This window comes from Hylaeus volcanicus, chromosome 1 (assembly GCF_026283585.1).
Source record: "Hylaeus volcanicus isolate JK05 chromosome 1, UHH_iyHylVolc1.0_haploid, whole genome shotgun sequence".
Taxonomy (NCBI): Eukaryota; Metazoa; Arthropoda; class Insecta; order Hymenoptera; family Colletidae; genus Hylaeus; species Hylaeus volcanicus.
Window position 1 is genome coordinate 22,390,872 of NC_071976.1, and position 24,912 is coordinate 22,415,783.

General features: G+C 40.6%; 1 protein-coding gene across 4 annotated transcripts in view; it reads right to left on the reverse strand.

The window, feature by feature from the left end:
* LOC128881777 (nucleolysin TIAR) overlaps positions 1 to 24,912 on the reverse strand; it is a 504,665-nt gene that overhangs the window by 419,154 nt on the left and 60,599 nt on the right. For 3 of the 4 annotated variants that reach the window (XM_054133088.1, XM_054133097.1, XM_054133105.1), the window contains exon 3: positions 8,003 to 8,053. The exons of the other annotated variant lie outside the window; for it this stretch is intronic. In XM_054133088.1, coding sequence (XP_053989063.1) covers positions 8,003 to 8,053 — 51 coding nt within the window. The remainder of the gene's footprint in view (positions 1 to 8,002; positions 8,054 to 24,912) is intronic. 4 annotated transcript variants of the gene reach the window in all.

The following is a 24,912-nucleotide window of genomic DNA, read 5'->3' on the forward strand; positions in this document are numbered from 1 at the left end:
TAAGGTTACTTTACTGGTTTTAGCCTAGACGGAACAAGGATGGCTAGAAATATAGAAGCAAGACAAAGCTAGGGAGAAAGTGCAAGAGGCTGTATGTAAGTAGGAAGAGGGTACCGTTAGGTGCCTGAGGGTGGTTAAAAAGGGGGTAGCTGCGCGAAAAGGGGGCACCAATGTCTTGGCTTGCAAGCTTCGAGGTCCTCCCGTCACCCAATCACGTCCTAGCGAAGCTCGCCATATTTCGCGGGGCGGAGCACTCTCCTTACTCTCCTCCCGCGACCGACTCAGCCTCTGTGTTCTACTATTATTTTAAACCTTTCGCTCTCTTCTTTCCGCTCACCACCCCCTTCCGCCCCCCCCCTCTCTGCCCTTCTGGTTCACCAGTTTCATCCCCTGGTCTTCTTTACCACCTCTGCACCGACACCCTCCTACGATCTGATTCCCCGCTCACCCTTTCGCTCTTGTTCGGCTCACTCTCACTCTCTCTCTCACTCTCTCTCTTTTTCTCTGTTCCTCTCTGTCTACGACGACCGTAGATCTGCTCTCCTACCAGCGTTTCATGCCTCCAGGCAGAGATGAAAATTTCCAGACTCCTCGCGATCGAAACCGAATTGTTATTTCATGAGGTAGTCGACCCCTTCGCTCGCTGGTTGGCCAACTCTCTCTTTCTCCCTTGCCCTTGGACGAGAACTGCGCGTCGAAAGTCCTTGCACCGCGGACCCCCTTCCATTTTCTTCTACTTTCCTTCTTTTTTTTTCGATTCCCCCAAACGAAGATTAAGAACTGGTGCTGGAGGTTACTGCGCCGTACTCGGTTCGAAATATAAGGGCCACTAACTGTTGATCCAATAGGGGACATTTATGGAAATTATTATAAATTGTTGGACTTGTTGAAACGATGCGAGTGTAATCGTATAGATTAAAAAGATTTTGTGCCATACTTAGCGGACCGTGGACTAAAAGATACGAAGAGGTTGGACGATTTAACGAATTCCCTACAAATTCACTCGTAAGGCAGGTTTTGACATTCGGTTCCGAGAAAATTTTCATGAGTGATGCCAGGGGTCTTAGTACATAAAGCAGTTCTTTGAAATCTACTTAACTGAACTCCAAAGAGATTTTGTGGAGAGAATTTGAAAACATAAAAACGGTATAGAGAGAGAAAGAGAGAAATAGAGAGCGAGTTGTACGAAGTAAAACGAAACTTTAATGGAAAAATGAGTAAACATAGACGTGGATGCGCATGTATTCGCAACTGGCTCGTCTCAAAGAAAAAGTTATATATCTTCTTGCATGATGCGCCTACGAATTTTACGGTAATTAGTATGACAAGCGTGTCTAGTGATTTTCGTGGTAACCCAATTAACGGCGATCTCAGTACTGTAACGCAAATTCAATATGCAAGCGTTGTCGCGACAGGTTCTTCGAATTCCCGTCATGCTTTCTAACAAAGGGAGTTATTGTATTCTCCGATCTTGCCCAGACATGCTCCAATTGTTTAATTCGAATGCATGCTCAACTGAAAATTGTAGCACAGAAAAAATGGTCGATTCTCTGGGTGACGATGAGTCAAAGTTGAATTTCTTTTCACTGTACATTTTGCTTTGATGAAAAATGAGTTGATTAATTGATCTAGCAGATGTACTGATAACTAAAACATTCCAAAGAATTATATTAAACTCGAGAAATTATTAACTATTGCGTATAATTTTTAAAACTAATTAAACGAATTTTTAACGAATAACTAAATTCGTTTATCTGCTATATATTCTACACATTGTGTAGCATTTAAAAGTGTTTTTAATAAATAACCGTTCTCACGTTTGTTTATGACCAGAAATGTATGGCCGGCTATATGTTAGCCTAGCCTGTATGCAGTAATTATAATAGACGGCCATTTGTTTGTTTTGCGTGTGCCGTGTGACTTGGCTACCTAGAATTTACCATGTTCCCCCAAAAAAGAGTTCAAATGTATCTTCCTGTTTCATACGTTTCGTACTTTGTTACATTTTATTGTGAATTCGCCGTAAGTTACAGCGTTACAAGCCACGTACCTACAGCATTCGTTGTTATTCATAAATAAATTGACGAACAATAGTTAAAAATACATCTGAATTGGAGTGAGACATTTCAGCAAAGAATTTAATGTTCCATATCTTCTATGATAGACTTGAAGTTCTTTTAATTCTAACATACAAGAATTTCGTAATGGCTACACCTGAGAAGCAGATGATTCTGCACATGAGAAATAGGAGTATTTTACACAGCGTTTCGTTCTCGAGAAAATCGATTTTAGAAATTCATGAGCTGCGCGCGTGCTTGACTGGTGAACTTCAACTTTGCGAACTCGCTACAGGTACTACGAAGTTAATTATAAGGAAACTATATTTTTGGTTACAAGCTGTTGCTTCCATACGAGTGTTTACAAATATGATACACATCTCTAGCTAAATCCACTCAACCTAGTTTTACTAAACTGCTTGGGCACGCTAAACTCGGCGCACTAAACTTTCCATAAAGTCCCTTAAAGTAAATGTTTACAATAATTATGAAGTATCATATATTACATGATCCACTTGTTTCAGTATTAATGATGCTAGTTCTTGTTCTTAATGCAAGTTATTTATTTGGAATTATATCATGTATTGAAAAATGTTTTAAACTGTTAATTTTTTTTATAAGTTTACTTTATTAAGTATCAGCATTAGGGTTCTGTTATAATAATTTGTAATTAATCAGATGCTTATCATAAAGGTACCATAAAATATGTATCGATACGTCTGACAGAAAATTATCAATGTTTTACTTTATATCTTGTTAATTTTTATCACAATTACATTTCCATTATTCCTGAAGAATTCTGCATGTATTGTTATTCACCTGTTGAAGATCACCAATTATCCACCGACAGATCAACACATTTCTTAAGCAAAATGATCAAGTATTAGCTCTCGCGACTAACAAAATCACATTTGTTCTCATCCACTTCACTGCAAAGAAGTCTCGAGTGAAAAGACCATCCAGACTTTAATTTAATTTGGAGTACAACGGAACTCCCCGAAGCGTACTGTAAAGCAATCGCGAAAGATAAGGGCGCAAAAATTACATGGTAGTACGACACTCTCTAAAGATAGGAACGTAAAAACTCCACTGGCAGCGTGACACTTTCCCTTATGACATAATCTTTAATCCCATCATCCAGTTATCGTTTAGGGAGCAATTTCTTGTCGCGGTGGTATGATCGAGCACTTCTTGCAGACGGCATTCCGTTCTGAATTTCAGCCTCGGTTTTCTGTCAGCGTGACCAGTACGATCGATGCTACGCCCGGATAGCCAATTTGTCGCTTACGAAATTACAGAAGGGTACACGCGGACCTTGGCTGAATTAGCATAACCTTGGCGGGAGCGAGAAAAAGAGGAAGTTCCCGGGTCCGCATCGTTTATCACGAAACAGTTAATATTTAACTGGCGAGAACGTTATGAAGGCGAGGTTTACGTGCAACAAAATGCCACAGAACGAGGACCACCCTGGGCCCGCTTCCGCTCCACCCACGACTTGTTTCGTTTACGATAATCCGTCGTGAAATTAAAAACATTAGGGCCTCGTAAAGATAAAGATATTGTACGTTCCATAACCGGGAGCGTTATAAACGAGCACGTCGCGATATAACCCTCGCCGTGATAGCCAGACCGAGCAAGTTAATATCTACATCACGTATTTCTCTGCACTCGTATCTATTCCTTCTTCGCAGCTCTCCTTTCTGACCGTTTATCGCGACGTTACAACCATTTCTTCGTCCTGTGTAATTGACCATTTTATGTTTATCACTTGTTTCATACGTTTACGCCAGTACTAGTTTCAGAGGCTTCCATGACGATGTAATTGTATACACCTATAGACCAACAATGATGAAATTACTTCTTCGTTATTATTAAAATTTGTAGCGACATATTATTGATAAATTTTCTATGTTAAAAAAGAAAAAGAGTTTCAATGTTAATAATAATGATGAAAGAATGTATTGGTATTTCTGTTTACACGTATAAGTACGTTAAGATTCAGAATGTTTGAAAACTTCATTGGTAACTTCATACTTTCTGCGGTGTTAAGAAAGTAATTAACTGTCGTATTAAAATCCATCAGAGCTGAGGTAATTGAATTACACTTGAAATAATTATTAAAGAGGTAATTTACACTCAATGCAAGGAGTGAATTCAGAATGAATAGGAACCACAGGGTTACCGAAGCTGCTGCAGCTGACACGAGCAATTAAAAATAAATTTCGTTCAACGTATTATTGAGCAAACTATGAATCTTAAAATCTACTTAAAATCTAGACAGAATTTGTGTCTGCAGTTGAGAATTTGTTAACTTGTTTAATTAACTGACTATTTTAATAATGGTCGTTTAAATGTTACGATTAAAGTGTAATTGATATAATATGTATACTCTATTTAATAGTGAAGTATGAACTGTACTCTTTTGCTAAGACGTATCATTTTAGACGTTGATAATTTTGGATGAATCCTATAACTCGTCAATTCAGAAAAATCGTGACGAGGACTTCAGAATCCCGAGGAATTAGTAAAAACGATTTCAATAAAAGACGATTTCGTCCAACAGGTAGAATCACGCGTAAGAGAGTTTCACAGGGGATAATTCATCGCTAATCGAACATGGGTACCAGCAGGTGCACAAGGGCTGGTTTTCACCCTTACCGTGCTCATCCGCCAGTGTACGCGGTTACGTTCTATTATCGGTTGTTGGCCGTTGTCAAATGGGACCGTGTGAAATCAGCAATCAATGACTACCATCGCTATAGCATGAAAATATCTAATCCCATACGTGTACCCTATGCCCCGATACAATTGCAAATAATTGGTTTTTCAAAAGGAGAATGGCGCAGAATGTATCCGGTTTTTTCATTTAAAATGAAAGTAAACGTAATTAATAGACTGGGAATTATTTTGATATAAACCAGTAAACTTGAGAATCATCTCACTAGGTCATCGAACTGATACACCGTTCAATAATAACGAAGCGTAGTTAGATGGAAGCCTCTGAATAATATAAATCTATCAACCTGATCTAATAGATTTCCAGATTCCATTGGCGTTCACATGAGCATTTATAACGACATTGAGTCTGTCACTTCATCGTGAGAGACAACGTTAGTAGAATCGGCAATAGTGTAACGTTTTCGTTTGCGCAGTAAGCATGCTTGCATCGGACTTGTTCAGTAAAAGTTCGTTGCAAGAAGCGTGACGCAATTTTGCCCGAATGTCAGTCAGCGTCTCTCGTAGTTTTACAGAAGGTGGACAACAAGGAACAGACGGGTTAATTTTCTCTCGGTCCGTAATTGGGGAAACAAAATTCAGGCTAAGACTTGTACTATCTTGTAAATTGCTATAAGGATGGTCAGTGACTGGTCATTTCTTGCCGCATGAAGACATATTGCCGACTAACCCGGGTGACTGAGCGTACGGGGTGTTAGAGGCGGGAAGCAGCGAAAGAACCGGAGAAAAAGAGACTAAGCCAACGCATGATGTACAATATTGTTAAAAGCATAGAAATAGAACGACATAGCACGCCGCGCCGGTCTGAACCATTCGAGGTCAGGCTGACAATGACAAATGGCATCGTGGACCGTCCTCAAATTTTCTTATTACCCTGTACATGAGTTCTTGCGCTGGTGTGTTACGCAATTTACGCTTCTCCTCGAACCCCGCGACTACCTGGGAATTTGAAGCTGAATTGTACGCTCGAACCTCCATACATATATAATGGTATGTAGGTACGCTCCTCTGCGTTTCCAAGACATTAGGCATACGTTGTTAAGCTTATTGTGTTTAGAGTCACATGACGCTCTACGTCGTTGGTTCTGGGTTAAATTCAATTGTAGTAGTATATACAAGATTGGAAGATTAAATTTCGACAGGATGGCTTAGAAAACTTTAGCTTATAAAGTGGTTTATTTATCTTATGTTACGAGACTTAGTAAACGTGATACGGATTGATTCTTATCTAAACGTGACATGTTCTCGGTATCATCAATGCATTTATATTCATTCAATCGAATGGATAAATATGGTACTCCAATTTTTTAGTAGTCACTTATAGGGATGTCAATTAATGTTTTAATTGAAAATGCGAATAAATTTGTTTGTAATTCTTTTAAAGTATTGTAAAAGAAATGACGTCGAAGTACGAAAAAAATTATATTAATTTGTGTATATACGTGTAAATATAATTATAAAGTATGTGTATATATGTAGATACTCCTTTAGATGCAAATTTATCATATACATATATAAACACGTAGATGTAATTTGTGAATTTTAATGTAAAAATCCAATAAGAGAGTTTATGATACACATGCTCTAACATTATGCTTAACGTCAATATATTATCGTATACCGAAGAAAACATTTATCCACAGTTTCTAGTAATAACTTTTTAACAACTGTTGACAAATGCTACAATGAACTTTGGTTATATACTTGTTCATGCTACACAGATTGTTGACTTTTACTCGGATACCTTCTTGAATCGATTGAGAATTTCATAGAATTCAAACAAACGAAAGGAATAATTTCTGATAGCCATGTAAACAATAACTTCAGTGCCGAGAAAGGGAAGACATAATAAATGGAAGGCGTCAAAGTGATGAAACGGGTATTTAAAGGAAGATCGTCGCCCTATTATTTTCATCCACTCGATCGGCACTCCACAAACCGTGAGCATATAATTACCACTTCTCACTGGGTTATTCGCAATCTTTTCATTCCTCCTTCTGAACAGCTAACTGAGTGATTTCTGCTACTTGATATTTAGCACTGATTTAACTGTATAGATTTATCACACTTAGACCTGAATGGATTTGTTATTGTATTATTCCGTAAACTTATACTTTATACAATGTTATTACAGAATGTTTTACTCAAAGTTAACACTTCAATGATTTTATGATTATTTTTGTCTTTATGTTTATAGAAAACGAATTTCGGAGAATTCTACTTACTAATACGTTTAAAATTTTAATTTATATTTATTTTTTTCTGTAATATAAATATTATACATATTGATTGTGTAGTGTAAATAATAATGCTGTATAGTTATATTTTACTGAGAACTAATACATTCTATTACTTTATACATACTCGAACGGAAGGCAACGCGCTGCCGCATAGAAGTCAGACTAAGCGTTTCAGAAATGATTGACTGCTACTACTAACTGTATACTAGAATGTATTGAATTATTCTGGACGTCTAGTGTACATAAGTTACACATAATGTACATACGAATATCATCTTATTTTTTTGTTAAAATTATTATACATGCTCTCACACATTAATCTTAATGAACATTTCTTATATGTTAATGTAATGAATTCAACACAACCAGTGATAGATTCCGATGTTGATTCTGCACCAACTAGGTGAAATTGTATAATAATGGTTCGTTCAATGTAACTAAACAGGAACTGACATTTACAATCGATTCAAGTATAGTTTCTGCACATTGTCCAAATTCGACGAATGCTATTCATTTAATACAGTTGCATGAAAAGTCACCCATCAAAGTTAAAAACACATGGAAATGAGAAAACGGAAACCATTGAATCCATAGTTCTGTAAAATTATAAAAGTTCTCGAGTATCGTGGTTCCGGTGGTTGCAAGTTTCATGAATGGCGCCCGAATAAAGCCCATGCAGTAACGTCGCCTACGCACCGGTGACGAGTCTGTGTACGCGTGGCATGCATATGTATGCGCGCAAAGAGAGCGAAAGGAGACGAAGGCCGCGCGACTATGGGCTTCTGCGAGTAGCAGGGTGAGTAGATACAGCTCACGGAGGGGGTAGCGGGGGGGGGGATGGCGTGGAGAGCGGAGGATAATAGGGATGAGTGGGCCAGGGGGTATGAATCAAGCTGAGCAAACATTGAACTTCGAGATACGGTATCGCCACACGAAAGCTACACACCACGGGCAAAGAGAAGGACGTACCTCCAAGTACACCTTAGCGATTACAATTCTCGACCCTGGCCGTAGCTCCTCCTGCACAGAATAGCGTCCCTCGTTTTGGTCGCTCGTAACTCCCGGTCCTTCGCGACGGAATATGTATGTGCCAAATATTGGCAGTGCGAGACGCGGAGGAGTGGGAGGGGGATGGCGGGTGGGTGGAGTGCATGTTTGCGGGGGGTAGCGGGATTGGCGCAAAAATGTCGATGAACTTCGAAAAGTGGGAACCCAACTAGAACGGTTTCAAAGCGCAGCTGCCGATGAGGCGAGAACCTGAAGTGCTAGCCGAAGGAATTTTAAATACGCGTTGTAACTTTCGAGTAATTCGCTTGAGTTGAATGTTTGTCTTTCCGCTCCGAGCGGGCTTGTTTGAGGATTGTCAGGCTACGTGTTTCTATGGCTAACGAAAGCTGAGCTATTCAAATTAGTTGAGAAATATGTAGTTTGGACAATCGAAGCTTCGGGATGCAATTTTCTGGCATTGTTGTAACAGCGAAGTTCGCGACATTGTTTTGTGTCGGTTGGTTGCTTTGTCCAGTTTCTGAATCTAATAACTTTTGTTGCGTTCGAGTTGATCATATATTACTGGCTCGTGGCGTTTTGTACATCGGGTTACGGTAAGTTTGTTTTGGAGGTTGTGTTAGTAGGATGTACTCATAAATATAGAGATCGATAACAGTTAAGTATTTCACAAATAATATTTCTAAAGAGAAACCATAAATTGTGGGATGACCTATTATTATCATACACGCTGTAAAAATGATCAAATACAAATCGTAATCTTGATGCCAGAAATCGGTTGTCTACGTGAACTTTTGAAATATACAGAAAATTCTCTGTACTGTAAATAGAAATTCTTGTAACGTCGAATTTTAAAGATAGTATCTTGAGATATTTGTACGCCGTTGAATATTTAACTAAATATTATCCAGCTTCTATTTGAATAATCCCATGCCACTGTAAATATCGTAACATCTTAATAGGAGCACCTGAAAATCGAAAGTTGCGTTTTCCAGAGTTGTAAGATATAAGAAATGTGACGAACAGGATGATCGTATAAAATAGGCAGCAACTGCAGAAGATAAGGGTGCGTTTGGCTCGTAGAAACATAACGTCTCATCCCCAGGGATATCAGGAGAGTGGCCTCCCCGTCTCGTATTCCCGAATGTTTTAGCCAACCCCAGCTATACGAGGCCGGAATATCTTAAACGGGCAAGGACTTTTTAAGCAAAAACTTTGTCGTATATATGCTAGCGTCATCAGCTGCGATGACCTAATCGTGCACCCTGCCAAAGTCTCCGGCGATAAATCGTTAATATTCTAATTGACAAAAAACAGGCCAGGTCTTGAGGGGAAAAAGCGAAAAGGACGACTACTCTTTGAATTGACTGAGACCACGCGCAAATTGGCTGCAAGTAGGCCGTTTATATCGTTAGGATCACTCGAATAATCGTTAAATCGATTTTCAAACTTTCAGTTTAAATTAATAAATATTTCGATAGATTCCCCTAAGCTGCAAAATATGATGCTAGAATCTTAATTATCATGTGAAATGCACTATGATCGTTTTCCTGTGGTATCTTCACTTGCGAGTGATGCATCGAATATTTCTAGTAGATATATTAGATAATGCTACATTATAAATCATTTCGGCGACTGTACGAATGTAGCCGAATTTCTTTGTCCTAATAGAGATTTGAATGAAAATTACACAGTCGATGGACACGGATTATACAAAGGACCGAGGACCAGCGTTCTTGTAAGGAGTAGACAGCAGCAGCGCAGCTAGGAAAAAAAAAAGGTAAATGATGAAGAGCGGGAAGGATGAAGAGAGGAAGAGAGACAAGGAGGACGGAAGAGAGAGAATCTTTGTGCGAGTTGGCACACAATGGTAACGCGAAAGTCAGCTCCCTGCCGCGCCGGAAGTCGACGGTCGGCCATCTTTCCAACCGGATGTGCATCCTAAATGTCTCGCGAGGTTTGTATATACGAATTGTGTATGGCATTCTCCTTGCCTTCCTACTCGCATTCTCCGCTCTACTCTCCTCTCCATTTCGCTCTGTACCGCGTTTTCTCTCCGCCGGTTAGTTTTCCCAGCCTCCGTTTCTTCTCCAGTTGCCTTCTATCGTTTCACCTTTTTGCCATTCTGTGCAGCCCCTATTCGGCATTATCATGGTCGAGTTTTAACTCGGGAATAGCGGCGGTTGGCGACGGAAGGGTGTTGCGCGGCGCAAGTTGCAAAACGAAAATGGGAACGAGAACAAGGACGAGAAGGACGATGGCGCGCCGAGCGAAGACGACGACTTCATTCGCAGCGGTGCCGGGCGCTTCATAGAGCGATGCACGCACAGTAGGTGTTATGCATTTACGACATTGCCTCGCGGCGCATGCATGCCAACAATATAAAGGCGCAAACGGGGAACCAGCGAACGAGAAACACATAAACCGTCGGCGTCGTGGCTCTTCCTCCCAGGACGTAGAGCGTAAACCGTCGGACCACTTTCTGCCTTACATCTTCCTTCATCGTCATCGTCGTCGTCGTCACTGTGCTATTCGTATTCGTCTTCTGTATCCTTGCTCTTGTCCTCATGCTTTTCTTCCAGCTGGGTCTCGTTTACCACGTCCAACCATTCGTCTCGTACATTTCTTTACGGTAACAACAAAGCTCTGCAGTGCAACTGTCAAAAAACTTCATTACTGTCCTCTGTTGTGTCCAGTGTCGTCGATACCCTACGCATAATCTTTTTTCCTTTTAGACAGGAAAGGGACCAACGATTAAAAAGACTAGCTCTTAGCGGTCGTAAATCCTCCCTAACGTGTCAACGGTACTTTGTTGCTTCTGTCGTATGGCATGTTTGAGGTGGCAAGAATGATATTCAAAATGTTACAATAAAATCTCTAAAAAAATTAAATCGTTTATCATCTCAACTACACTTAAGCTTTCAATTCCCACCGGACGACAATATCTCTCCAAGGTCATCTCTGAAATAATTTAAAGGATACGTGATAAGTTCTGTGTACGGTCCCGCGAAGTTAACCGAGATAAGAAACGATAACAAGGAAGGAGAGAATTACGAGGCAACGAAGAAACGAGGCCGAAAGATCGGTAATACCCAGCATGAGGTTTTTCTCACGAAGTGGTCTTCCGGTGGGAAGAGAAAGTTTTCTCTTCGGCAGTTTCCGTGTTCCAAGAAATATTCTACAAGAGGTTGCGGAAACCGTGCATTCGCGGTAACCCGGGATTGCATGTCGGTAAATCCGTGAAATTCTTTGATTTAGTTTACCGCCCTCTACGTCCAACGAACACACGTGAAGAGGATATTCCCCACGTATGGGAGAGACGGAGAAAGAGAGAAAGACAGCCGTGTGTTCGCATATACCTGGCAAATGCAAAGATAAGCTTCAGGGAGTGGGATCACTGTGGATAAAGAAGCACTCACGACACATCTTATTTCATTGTACCTTCCCTTTGCCTTCGGTGGTTTCCTCGTTTCAAGTTATAGCTTGATTCTAGACATGTCTGCGAAACCACGGTTCAAGTATATTCACCACGTCATCGCATTAAAGGCGACGAAACGGAATGACTGTGAGAATGGAAACAACGTCAATACAGTGAACCAGAGAATGATAATCAAATTTGGAATTATGATTATCTTAGCGAGGAGTACAAAGTGATATTGATAGAAAATTTCTTGGTTTGCTCTCGGTAGTTGTTGAAATTAATTGATAATTTTGTTTCTAAAATAATTGAAGGGAGTAACTTTATTAATACTTAATACCATAATACCATGTTCATTTTGCACTTCATTTATTATCTTATGAGTTAACATAGTTTCCTCGTGAAGAAATCCCTAAGAAATCGCTTGGATATTTATAAAGTGCAAGTTTAATGGGTTATAAATTTAAAGCTGCTTTTGAATTTTATTTCACGACAAGAATTTATTTCAACCATCCTATAATTTTTCCAATATTTCGTTGCTTATCCTTCAATTTTCATTCGACTGTCTTCCTCGTTTACCATCATTTTTCATTTCTCAATCTCTTTATAACATATTCTTCTTTCAGCCATCTATTACTCTTCCTTCACCTTTCAGCTTCCGTTCAACTCTCCCGTCAGTTAGTTCCTTTGAAAACAAGCACGTCTGAGGGAGAGGGTGTAGTGCAGAAACTAGAATAGACTAAGCGAAAGATTAATGGAATCAACCTGTATATTTACGTAAACATTTAATCTTCATCGCTTTAAAAAACAGCCCCTCGTTCGAATTTGCATCGAGTTTCCTTCTATTTGAAATAGCTTGCGTTACTGGAAAAATATTTTCCTCTCAACAAGTGTTCGAAATAAAACATTCAATTTAACCGACGATGTCACAAATAGCACCAGTCACGTTAGAAACATTCTGTCGTCTTAACAGGACGAAACAGAATACAGTTTTAACTCGTTTACGTCGCATTTAGCGCACGTTTGTGCAGATATACCAGGTCGCATAAATTCATCTGGTCCGTTAAACGAGCTGAAATAAGTCCTAATTAAAGCAACGATCAAACCGCACAAAGAAATCTTCCATTATTTATCCCTGCCAGAGACGAGTAACTCCGTAGAGGGACGTGCATGCGTGAGCGGACATACATTACCACGGCGTACGAATGATTCGATTGGACGCGCAATTAATCAGATTGCGATTTACGTATCTACGTGCGCGTGTCCCTCGGGTGCCCTCACTGTATTCCCTTGCACCGTTGAGTTCCATCGACGGTTTGCGTTCGCATGCCCTACGCGCCGTACCATTTGTGCCTTTAAAGTGCGCTTCAAGCTTCGCTCGGAGCGACTTTTCCTTCCTCCCTCGTACGTTTTTTTTTTTTTTTTTTATTACTCGCGAAGCCTAATCAAGAAGAGTAAACGCGGAGTGAAGAACGCACGAGACCGGAATGGAGTAAAAAAAAATCATGGAAGAAAGAAGCACGTGGTAGGACTGCGTGTTATAGGGGTGAGCTAGAGACGAATCGATGCATTACCCAGAACAGTCGTTCAGTTGTTGACTGAAAATGAGAAAAAGGAGAAAGGGAGATGATCGAGCTAGAGGGAGAGAGAAAGCCATGAATTGACACTTGGACGAAGACGGATGAAGAGAGTCAGATTGGAGAAGGACAAGAGGGTTGGAGGGTGATCGATAAAAAGGAAAAAGCGAGAGGAACGAATGCTTATGTATGACTCGCGCGGATCGTTGTTTGCACGTGTACCGGCGCGTTTAAGTGTGTACCAGCCACGAGTAAAAGTTAAAAAGAGAATGCCTGGAAGTACAACCAAGTACTCGGAGAGGGACGAAGAAAAATAGCAGGGTAGACTGTAGTGGTATATGGTAGGGTAGTTAGCCAATCGCGCTGCACTTCTACACCGGATGAATATCAATGAGGGAAAAGCTACCCATCGCGTTTTACAATTTTCTTCCGCTTGTGTCTGAAGAATAGAGGACACGGTGGAACGCAGAAAAAGAGGAAAGTCGTGCCACGATCGCTTGTTTACGGAGGGATTGATTGAAAACGTGGGTTCCTGTAGAGCAATCCAGTTAGAGACTTATGCCAAACTTGATCGCGAAATTGACGAGACATTTCTTCGTTGCGTTTGGGAATAACGACGCGCATTCATTAATCAGTATGAATTCAACAGTTTAACGCTAACCGCGAAAAACTCGAATATCAACATTTCATACCATTCATATTTTATTAAAAAACGAAATCTTAAAGCTCTTTTATATGAATTTCAGCCAGCTAGTCACATTAATTATCACGTCAACCAATAATTCGGTAATCTTTCAATTTGTTCCGAAGCTGAATTCCAATATATCTCCACGTTTACTCTCAAACTGCTCAGAAACGTATTAATTGGAATAGGAAACGTTACGCCCGTTATGAATATATGCTTGTTGTTTGTTAACGAACTCATTTGTATAAAGTGCAGAGAGAAATTTCTGGTGGCGCAACTATTCATCAGAGTCTGATATGAAACGAAATTGAATGCGACGGTGAGTTTTTGTCATGTATGATTCATCAATTCATTAAAATTCGTTCGATGAAACCGGCGCTGTTTTACGAATGTACGGGCAAAATATCCGGACTAATAGCTGCTGCTGTATTGTTACAAGCTCGAAAATGCAGCGTCGAAAGGAACGGAAAAAAGGGGGAAAATATACGGTTGGTAGCGAAACATCGACGATAACCTGCGTACGTGCTCTGTTGTCTAACGAAATCTTAAGACAGCAGTTCCGTAATGTTTACTGTTTCCTGTTTTACATTCAGGCACGAGTTCCATAGATATTTGCGAATTGTTCAGGGAATTCTATTTAACCTACTTCGTACTTCTGGTATTTTCGATACAGTAAAACGTTAATTATACAAAATAATTTAAGAGCACCGCAGAGAAACAATTCTCTTTTTACGTAATATTCTTAGTTTCATTTTAAATATTTTTCTTTAAATACAAGTTTAGAGTTGCACCTAAACTATTAGTGGTTATATGTAAAATAAAATAAAATAATAATGTATAAAATAATAAGAAAAATGATTGTCAATCTCAACACGAGTTATTTGTAACCTTTGGACTTTTGGTTTTGATTCATCTGAAGATGTGTAATTGCAACAATGAAATGTTTTTAATTTACAATATTGGACATGTAAAAATTAATTCTGAATTAATTAATACATACAATATAAAATTCAATTTTATATTGGATAACGAATACGATATACACACATAACTGTGTTCATTAAAAAATAATAATTCACCAGGATGCTTCCTAATATTAAATTTCACTCAACGTCTTTACGTCAGTATTCATTCAATTATCATTCAATTTCCCATAAATGATTGCACGTGATTTACGGTTCGTTTAAAATAACCGACACTCAAGCCCAACAAGGAAACTTCCGCGTTTCATTCATACGCGTATAAAACGCTCAAGTTTCAGCGCCATTAGCCGTAAAAAAGAAAAATGCTCCATTGACTCGGAACTCTCGCCTCTTCTCCCACCCCCTGAAATGAAAGAAGTTACAGCCTACAGCAGCGTCACTCATCGCCTGCCAGTACGTAATTACTCAAACGCGATTAAACCGTTCCCGCCATACCGTGAAGAAAGAACTTCGAACATTAGCCGGTTACATCAGCATAACGTATATAATGCTTTAAACCGGGCGCGAATTATCCGGTGATATAGCGCGGCAAAAACTTGCCCACTTTATTCATATGCCTCTAACTTCGTGTTCATAACCTTCCTCGAGCGGGAGTGTATAAAAAACCGGGTATACAGTCGCCCCCGTGCTTCCATCCACCGGCGCGTCAACCACTATACGCTTGTCGGGCTTTCCTATATTTCTTCCTCCGCCACTGGCTTGAATATGCTTAGATTCGGGGCCAGACCGATATTATGTTGCCTGCTCGCCAGGAGGGCGGCTCCTCGAGATATTTCAGCGATGACTACCTACCATGGAGCCGGGAGACTTTCCACGGCCGTGAACGCATACCTCATAGGTATGTCTGGGATCAAGGTAAAGGAGGAAAGGTTCTTCGAGGCTTTCCAAAGCAGTTGTCAGAATGTTGTACGCTTTGCGAAACTTTCGAGGCATTATCGAGATCCTGCCGATTTACCGTCGAACGTCACGTTCCTTAAATTGTGGCTGATCGTACAACTATTAAAATAATAACGGTGACGTGAAGACGATACAATTTCGAAGAATTCATTTTATTCATTTTTATTAGTTTTAGATTAGGTTTTCTAAAAGGGGCTTTGGGATTTTGTTTTTGATAAAAAATACATCTGTCAGTCGTAGTATATACTTAACTTCTCGTACTAGCAGCGCCAGTCGAGTGTAGAGAAATTATCTTTCTTAGTGACGGTCTAAAGCTTAGCTCTCCTTTTCCGATTTATTAAGTTTCCTGTTCGTTTTCGAATAAATCAAGCTTTTTCATTAGCACTCGCACCGAACCGAAACGTCGGGTAGGGAAATGGAGGTGTTGGAATACGATAAATAGTTGAAACACGTGAATAGAGAAACTAGAAAAGTAAGTGGTGCTCGTCGATCGAGGTATTCGGACGGGAGATGAAAGTCGAATACTAGGAATCGAAAATAAATCACGTCGATGGTTGAAAGGCGGTAGTGTTCGAGTCAATGGCCCTTGCCCGTAGTTGCTCGGGTTTTTGGTTTTTGCTATAGCCACCTCTTCCAGCCGGTTTCCCGACCTCCGTAGTGTCCTGGGTAATGGACTAGAAGGATAATAATGCTCTGTTTTACAGCACCGGAGTGTGGTCTCTTCTTTCCCCTCGTTCATGTCAGTGTATATGAAAACATCCAGCAAAATATACACTCGAATACGCAGCTTCGTATGGTTGAGGGATGGCTACTGGCTGTACTTTTTATTCTCTTTTACGTCTCTTTTTACCGGAATGAGTTTTATATGTGCAAACACAGGGGATTATTTTAGCCTTCATCGTTTGATCCTCGCCAATAAAAGAAGCCAAATAATAATTTTTCTTGCAACTCTGTACGCTTATTTACACAAGGCAGACGGATAATTGCGATAAAAGTTGAAAATTCTGCACTAAGAGATTCTATCCGAAGTGGTTGCGACACAACTCAGGTAGACAATGGCCCCGAGGTCCTTTACACCGACAGCCTAAGCTTGTTGTCCGCAGAAAGTCGTAAACTAGGATTCTTGGACAGCTGGTCACCGCATGTGCACACCAGAACCTAGGGAATTCAAGCAATTAGTTATAGCAGGCTGCGTTTCATGAATCCCAAGACAAAACGTTCAAGGAAAAGCAGAAAAGACTTCCGTCCAAACAAACATAAATTCTCGTGAGACACGCTATGACGCAAGATACTATGACACCTCTGTCTCATTAATCCCGAAAAAATAGATTTATCTGTACATCGTAACAGAAGAATTAGTAGGAAAATACGAACGATAATATCATGGAAAACATCAAACACACTATGTAGAATATATTAAAAAATGAAAGAATACAGTCTTGACATCAAGTGAACAAACATCGCATATATATTTATTCGTTGTTATCACACGGAATATAACGAATTCCTAAAATTTCATCGAAGACATGTTTACATATAGTATGCGAACTATTCAAAGACTGCGAGCTTGGAGAATGGTTGGAAAGTATCGTGTCGTGAACACGTAGAAGATCGTTCTCACGAATAACGAGGCGAAAAGTAAAGAATGAGGTCGTTTACAGGCGCACGTGCAACAGAAGAACACAATCCTCCTGATCTGATTTCAGAACGCCATCGAGTACGTAATCCTATAGAATTATTAACGAGCCGAACGGAGTCGGTAAAAATGCCTACCTGCCTGTGACTCGGTTACCACCACCCCGACGAATTCCGCTGGCACGCTATCGTCCATTACCGCTGCACTTTTTCGCCCTCGTATACCCCCCTTCTTTTTCTCTTTCTTCATTTTCCGACACGACCAACCGGTCTACCTCGCAGCGCAATCATCCCCTCCGTTCCTCCCAGCTGGGGAGCACCGTTAACAGGGGCTCAACGGTTGCGCGTTTCATCGACCAACAGCCGCGGATCACGATATCGGATAAAGATTAGGCGCAACGACCAACGTGGGTAACCTGACTACGAAAAAGGTGCAAAAACGTTGAAATGAAGAGGTGCTCCTCGCCTAGTTTTTGCACACCCCTGGCGAACCAAGACCGGCTCTCCAGGTTCTTCCGTGATACGACCAGATGGAAAGAGGAAAACACAACGTCTGGTAGCCGACATCTGGGAGAGGAGAGGAGAAACGGAGGCAGCAAACATCAGGGAGCGTGCACGAGCGAAACGAGAAATCGGGAAATGGCCGAGAAAAAAGGAGAGAGCGGAACAAGAGGGAATAATGACGAAGAGTGAGGGGCGTGAGTGTGGGTACACATTCATAAATACTTCAGAGCCAGACTTCGAGTATTTCGCACCCCAATTCAGGTCGTCTAATACCCGGTGCAGTAGTCGACAAGAAAGCATTCCCGCGTACGGGTAGGAAGGCTGCCAGAGATGGGAAGCATACCGAAGTATAGACTGCATAGGTTACGAGCATAAGCTCGAGTATAAAGCGGATATGACTTTAAACTGTTTGCACTATAAAGGAACTAAATATCGCAGTATATGTGTTCTCACAAAAATCCGTGTAAGTGGAAACTATAACGAGAGTGAAGAACTCCAGGTATCGTAATGGCCACCTCAGTCGTCAGATTTAAACCGCTTCAGATATTTTATAAAAATCCTAAATGTCGCAGGCTCCGTGTTCCAATCGTGCTGCAACTTAAGAAGTTGAATAATAAATAATAATTATCAACATCTACTTTACTCCTAAATGAAAAACCTTCCAGTAATACATCGTAACACAGCGAATTAAACGCCACGGCCATCAACGAAAGCGGTATCCACAATTATGTTCTCGTGGATTCAATTGGAACCAATTCGATGGAGAAGACAAAATGATGATCGAAACGAAACTTAATTCCACGTTTCCGGATTAATAACAAAAGCGTCCCAAGCGTCCGCGATTTTTACAAAGCTTATCATTTTTATTTCCCTGGCCATTCTCTGTATCATCGACTACGATCGCTAAACTTTGCGAAACAATAGCAGCAACCACGTAGGTATTATTTCAGTTTTACCGCACACGTTATCAGAAACGCCATTCATAAAGCGAAGCCACGTACTGCGTATATCCACGGCGCGGGCGCGGTAATCAACCACGAGCAGACAAATTAAAACGTTCGATTTTTCATGCCGCGCTACCTAGGGCAGTTCATAACAAATGTAAACTGCGCGAAAGCGCGCCGTTGTTCCAGCAATCGCGTCCCCCCCTCAACCCCGCACTCCCTGTCCCAGCGCCGTGATGAAGTACAGTATCAGTACGCGTAACAAGGAGCCCAGCTGGGAGACATTCCCGTTTTTCGAGTACGCAAATTTTATACGCGAATGCACGTGGGCGTGGACCTCCAACGAAAGGATATGCGTGCAGTAGACGTAGTTTATTCAAACGCGGCAAGAGAAAGCTATTGAAATAAGTAGGGTCGAGTGGTTGAGACGGTGGAGGGGTCTCTTTCTCTTTCTCCCTTTCTCTCTTCCGGCCCATTGGTCGCCCTCATGATTTAACCTCGCGTTCCGTTTTCCAAACGGCAAAGGGAAGCGACTGGAAGGCCTTCCGCGAGAAGTACCGCTTCCATTTTTCAAATATCAAGAATACTGTCTGGACTTAATTTTAAATGCGGCAGACACGCTCATACACACCGCTGGCTCATTCACCGGGAGACCAAAACCCGTGCTAATGAGTAAATTTGGAAAATCAACGCTTCAGTAAATGCTCCTCTACAGTTCGCGACGAACAACCCACTTGCGACGTTTTCAAATTAATTTTACATTCAACGTGGTTCATTCAATCATTGTACAGAACTGTCGTCAATGGTTAAGTGAATGTGTTCAAAGCATGGAAAAACTGAAATGTTGCATTAGAAATTAGAGTTCAACCCTAAGTATAGGTGTATTAGTATGATACTTGAAACTGTCTTGCGGTTTGCTAATATAAAAGCAATTTTTTTTAGTTAATTTCGTGGGCTATTATATTTGGAAACATCCCTGAATTATTTCATGTTAAATCGATTAATTTTCTGAACTCGATGTCATGTATTTCGCTAAATTTGAATACGGTGCACGAAACGTAAAATTAAATAAGAAAAGCTAAGTTTAGTTTTGATGACATTGTTTTCTAATTCAGTTTCGCTGTATGTTACCATGAACCGCGAGATTGGAGAGAATAGAGAAGAAAACCTTAAGGAAAATTGAGATTCCCGCTTCGATATTCGAACTTCCGCTTTCCAGGATTCTTCTCAATCTTGGTCGACATTTGGTCGTGTCCATCACTGGCTATCGCAGTTACAGGGTTGGGCAGGTTCCCAAGCACAGCCATGGAACTTTCCCTATAAAAGTCAACGATACGATGAAAATAAAAGGCGGCATCGACGTAACGTAACCGCGGCGACCACGCTGCGACAGTCCTCGCCGATACGAGCGACTTCTGGTCACCGCCAGTACATTTTCATGCTTCATGTATCGAATATCGTTTCTGCTGGACTTTTAATATCGCTCCGGGTACCAAGTCCGGTTCGCGAGCATGACTATTGAGTTGCGCGACAAATATATCACACGACGGAGCACGAAACGAGTTCCCGTTACTTTTCCCATGATTTCCCATTGCCACGAGCTATTTAGGAAAAGCTTGCATAGCTCACTTAACGCGAACGTTCGTGCCATGGTATTACACCGAACGCGGAGTTTGATGGACGTATTGGTGAAATTGAAAAATCAAAATCCCCCGCGAACAGCTCTGTGCGCAATTATAATTTCGATGGCAATCGTGCGCGCGCGGATTTGCGTATTCTGTACAATAAAATCGCTTTGTCGACTTTTAGCTTTATCGCTGGCGCCACTAAATATTCGTATAGACGATAAATTCGATTCCACATTTCTCAACGTTTTTGCACCGAAATAGTTTACAGAATGGACGACAAAGAAGTGTAAAACTGTTCCTGTCATTTTCAATTGAATATTTTATATATATATTCAAACTCGACAGTTTGATTCGAAGGAGGTGACCTTCAAATGTCCGAAGTACCTCCATTTGCAAAAAAAAATATTACCGCCACCGAATGGCCCCCTTCGTACTCTGCAATTTTATCTCAGCGAATATTTCTGTGGAACCTATAGTTTTGAAGATATCTGAGGTGCTAGTAATTATTACCTCACCCTGTGCACAGCGTAGTAAACAGCATCGGCGACGGACTGGTGGTATACAGTGTCCACGTTTGCGTCTCTGACAAATCAGTTTTCCAAACACAACGTTCAAAAAGAAAACATCAGAGTATTCTCGGCGGTGGTTCCCGCCTCCGAAGCAAACGGACGCCATGGCGCGTCACGGCAATGAATGAAATCTACAGATGGCTGATTTCGGAACAACGTGGCGATGGATGTTTGCACGAGTGTGGGTGGGTCCAGCGCAAAACAAACAGGGCTTACCGCATTGATCGCCGTAATCCTGAACACGTACGTTGTCTCTCCTCCTGTACGCCATTCTCCTAACTCTCACCGGTGCGTCCGTTCTCTACCGAGGACCCTTCCACATCACGGTACCCTACGTCCCCGGTGGTGCGTGCTCGTTCTACCTATCCGCATAGCCAGACAGGCAGTCTTACCTGTGTACGAGTCATCATGCGTGTGTGTCTTCGAGCTTGCGCGCATATGGTTGTTACAACAGATGGGGACACTAGACTAAACACTCCAACGATCGTGATCATCGGGAGAGACGACGTGTTTCCATTGGCCGGGTAATATCCGTGACCGTATTACTCTTCTCGGTGCCCCACGGCTCCGCCACGAGTTCTAACGTTGATAGTCGCGTACGATCATGGCCTTTCAGAGAGCGAAGTAGGCTTCGTCGCTTACCTTGCAGTGGTCTACTTACTACATGCATCTATCGAGAGGTTTTCCGAATAACATATTGAAGCCGAATGATGCACATATGCGTCAGACGGATTTATTACTTGGGTCCGGATGATCCAAGAGATTTTTCGTATAGTTGTTTCAATATAAACTTATAAAATACCATAAATGATTCAATTTGTTTACGATAAAATAAAGCAGGAAGTAAGAAGGCCAGAGAAATGTTATTTTTCCAAACAGAAATGTCAAGGGAGTGACGAGAGCTTGCGCCAACAAGCATGAATGTACAACCATTTCTGCTGCTGAAAGGGGAAGGTGTGTACGAAGATGGAAACGAGAAAGCTCATTGCATCTGTGTATGCTTTCCACATGTCATTGGGATAACGTTACTCCTCTGCTTTTTCTACTCAACTCGGCACGCTAAAAATCCTGGACGATTCTCTTCACGCTTCCTCATTTATTTATTTTTTTACCTAATTTTGTTCACTATTTGGAACTGTACAATTTTTCACCCATAGAAAAATTTATATTAAAAAATAAATGTTCGGAAAAAAGAATATTTAATAATGATCAACACTTAATTTTATTGATAGGATCTTTAATAAAGGAAATAAAATTATTAAAATATTTGATAGTATTGAGTAACTATCTATGTGTAATACAAATTTTTTTATACTTTCAATGAGATAGCTATATTCGAAATATTCGTCTCAATTAATGGTTAATGTAAGAAAATTCTTCGTTTCAATTTTCTTCAACACTTGATTCTACCTGCTTTTTTTTTGCTGATTCATGTTCATGTAAAGCCATTTGATTCGTTGACATTCGTTCCCGAGCATAGGCAATTGAGTTTCGCGATTGGTTAGTGTGACTGCGAAGGAAGGAAATAGTAGGGTGAGGAAGAGGAAGGTGCAGTGACGCGGTAAGTGGAGGGTACGTCTGAGACCGAGGAAAAAACTCAAGTGCTCCTGCTGTCATAAACGTGGGTAGAGTGTACTGGAAATGTGATGGCCCCATTATGCACAAGGGTGATAACGAAATGTTGTTGCCAGAATAACGTGGACGTCAATGTTTTTCCCAAATGTAATTCGACGAGTTACTTTAATTTCCTGTTTTCCGTCGATATTAATGATAATGGATTATTGATTTGCTGGGGCCGAAGTGGACAAATGATGGAAGAATTTCAGTTCTGTTTACAATGAATACTTCGATTAGACTAAGGGAAATAATGAGAAAATAAAAGTAACGTTAGAGGAATAAATTAATATCAACACCTGGCAATCAAAGTTCTTATGTGAAAACTCACAGTTTTTATTTTATATAAATATTCAAGAATAGCGATTTCACTTTTCTTTGGGTGTTTCACTTTGGAAATTATTTTAAAGACTATATAAAACCAAATAATGTATGCTATATCAGGTAACAAAAGAATAAAATGTAACCGAATATGCATTGAATGATTAACTGACAATATGAATATATCGTAAGACTAGTAGTATTGCATGTGATAATTTTTCATGTAAATGTAAATTGAAGAAGAATAACAAAGCTTTATACGAGAGTTCGTTTTTCCAGAAAATCGATTCTGAATATTCATCGAGTATCTGTGGGAATGAATACGGCAACGACGTGACTAATGCGTCTGACTATTATTCATCATTACTACTTGTGCTTGTGTTTAGGGATATTAATAATGATGTTTTTTTTTTTTTTTTTGTTTTTTTTTAGGTAACTGAACAGATATTAATTTAATGGAATGTTCCGTATCGTTTTGTTCTAATACTTACTATCTACTAGAAAAACGCTGACCACTACTATCGTGAACATCCTGTATGCTTAATATTTACTTAACATTACTTCAATACGAGCACTCTTATAGCTCATCGTGTGTAGGACATTCAATAACATCCCTCGTACAAGAACTACCAAGTTTTCATAGATCAATTCATCTTTAGTGTACCAAAGCCTGACCTTGAACTTACACTGGATAGCATAGATTGCGCGGCGCGCGGATACTTCTCCCCAATCCGCTGAATAAAATTTAGCCGCTTAGCAGGCTGAGACGGGAAGTATTGTGTCCGTGACTTACATCGCTTCCCCTCGTCCAAGAACTTTGTCACCGACGCTCGATTCCACTGTTCCTTTCTTTCTCAGCAGCGTCGTTTAACATCGCGCCAAGATCGAAGAGTGGTAGGATTATCCGCGAATCCCGGATTCCAGCATGTCTAGAGACGCTCTAGTTGTTTCAACGCGATATTCGTGACTCGATTTCCGAGAGTGGCTCGTTCCTACCTACATATACGTATCCTTGTGCGCGTATATACAGAGTGTTCCAGCAATAGTGGTACACAAGCAGGAACAGAAATTCTACAAGTTGAAGGTTACAGTTAGTACGTGTTAACTGTACAAGTGTTAAAATTCAATTTCCTTGAAAACGATTCCTCGTATGAAAAAATTGTATTACTGCACTTTTGACTCAATTTTCCACGTGGAATCACCCAATTGTCAGTTGCTCCACGGCTGCCGGAACATCCCGTATATCTTCAATTCCTTCTCTCCGTATCGGAGACCACGCTACATATTTGCAGTCCTTTCCGATTTACGGTGAACTCGATTCGTATAATAGCAATTACAGTCCAGGAAGGAAACCCGTCGTCCGCTCCGTAACATGTACAATCGAACAGCCCCAGTGTACCAATTGCACGAGATATTGCCAGTACGCTCACGGACGACCGGAAAGCGACGGCATAATCGAAACTAACGACGGGATGTGTCGTCGTTATTCGCGGTCCTGGATAAATTAAAAACTTCCTGCGAGTTTGCTGATTATAAGTTTCATAACTTCCTGCCTGGAGGCTCCATTGCTTGTCGGCCTGCGAAAGTTGAACTTTCCGCGTGCCCGTGAAGTGTAATGCCTGTCCCCTAATGAAAATCGCACCACGTTATTTGTATAAAGTAAGCAACGGTCGCTATATGCGTTAGAACGTTGAGTTTACTTGTAGACATCGATTCCTCTAACAAAATTTCTTTCTTTTAGTATCTCCTGAAAGTTTTCGAGATATTTATTATAAATAAAATATTGTTGAATATCTGGTTGGTTTGTTAGTCAACATATAGGTGGATGTTGATTGTCTTCGTGAGGACAATTTCGTTAAATGTACATACACAAAAGTATAGAAGACGAACTAACAAGAAATTTGTTGGCACAATTCTGGTCACTACCCGAGCAAAATTGTTTGTTAAATCGTAAAGTTCTTTTGCATAACTTTATTCGTCAACATATCCAGAGTGATCAGGTCAAATTTTAACGGTTCAGGTTTTATACCAAGGTAATCCACGCAAGACACCAGCCTGAATAGTAGCCGTTTTCACGAAATATGCTTTTCGTGCATTAG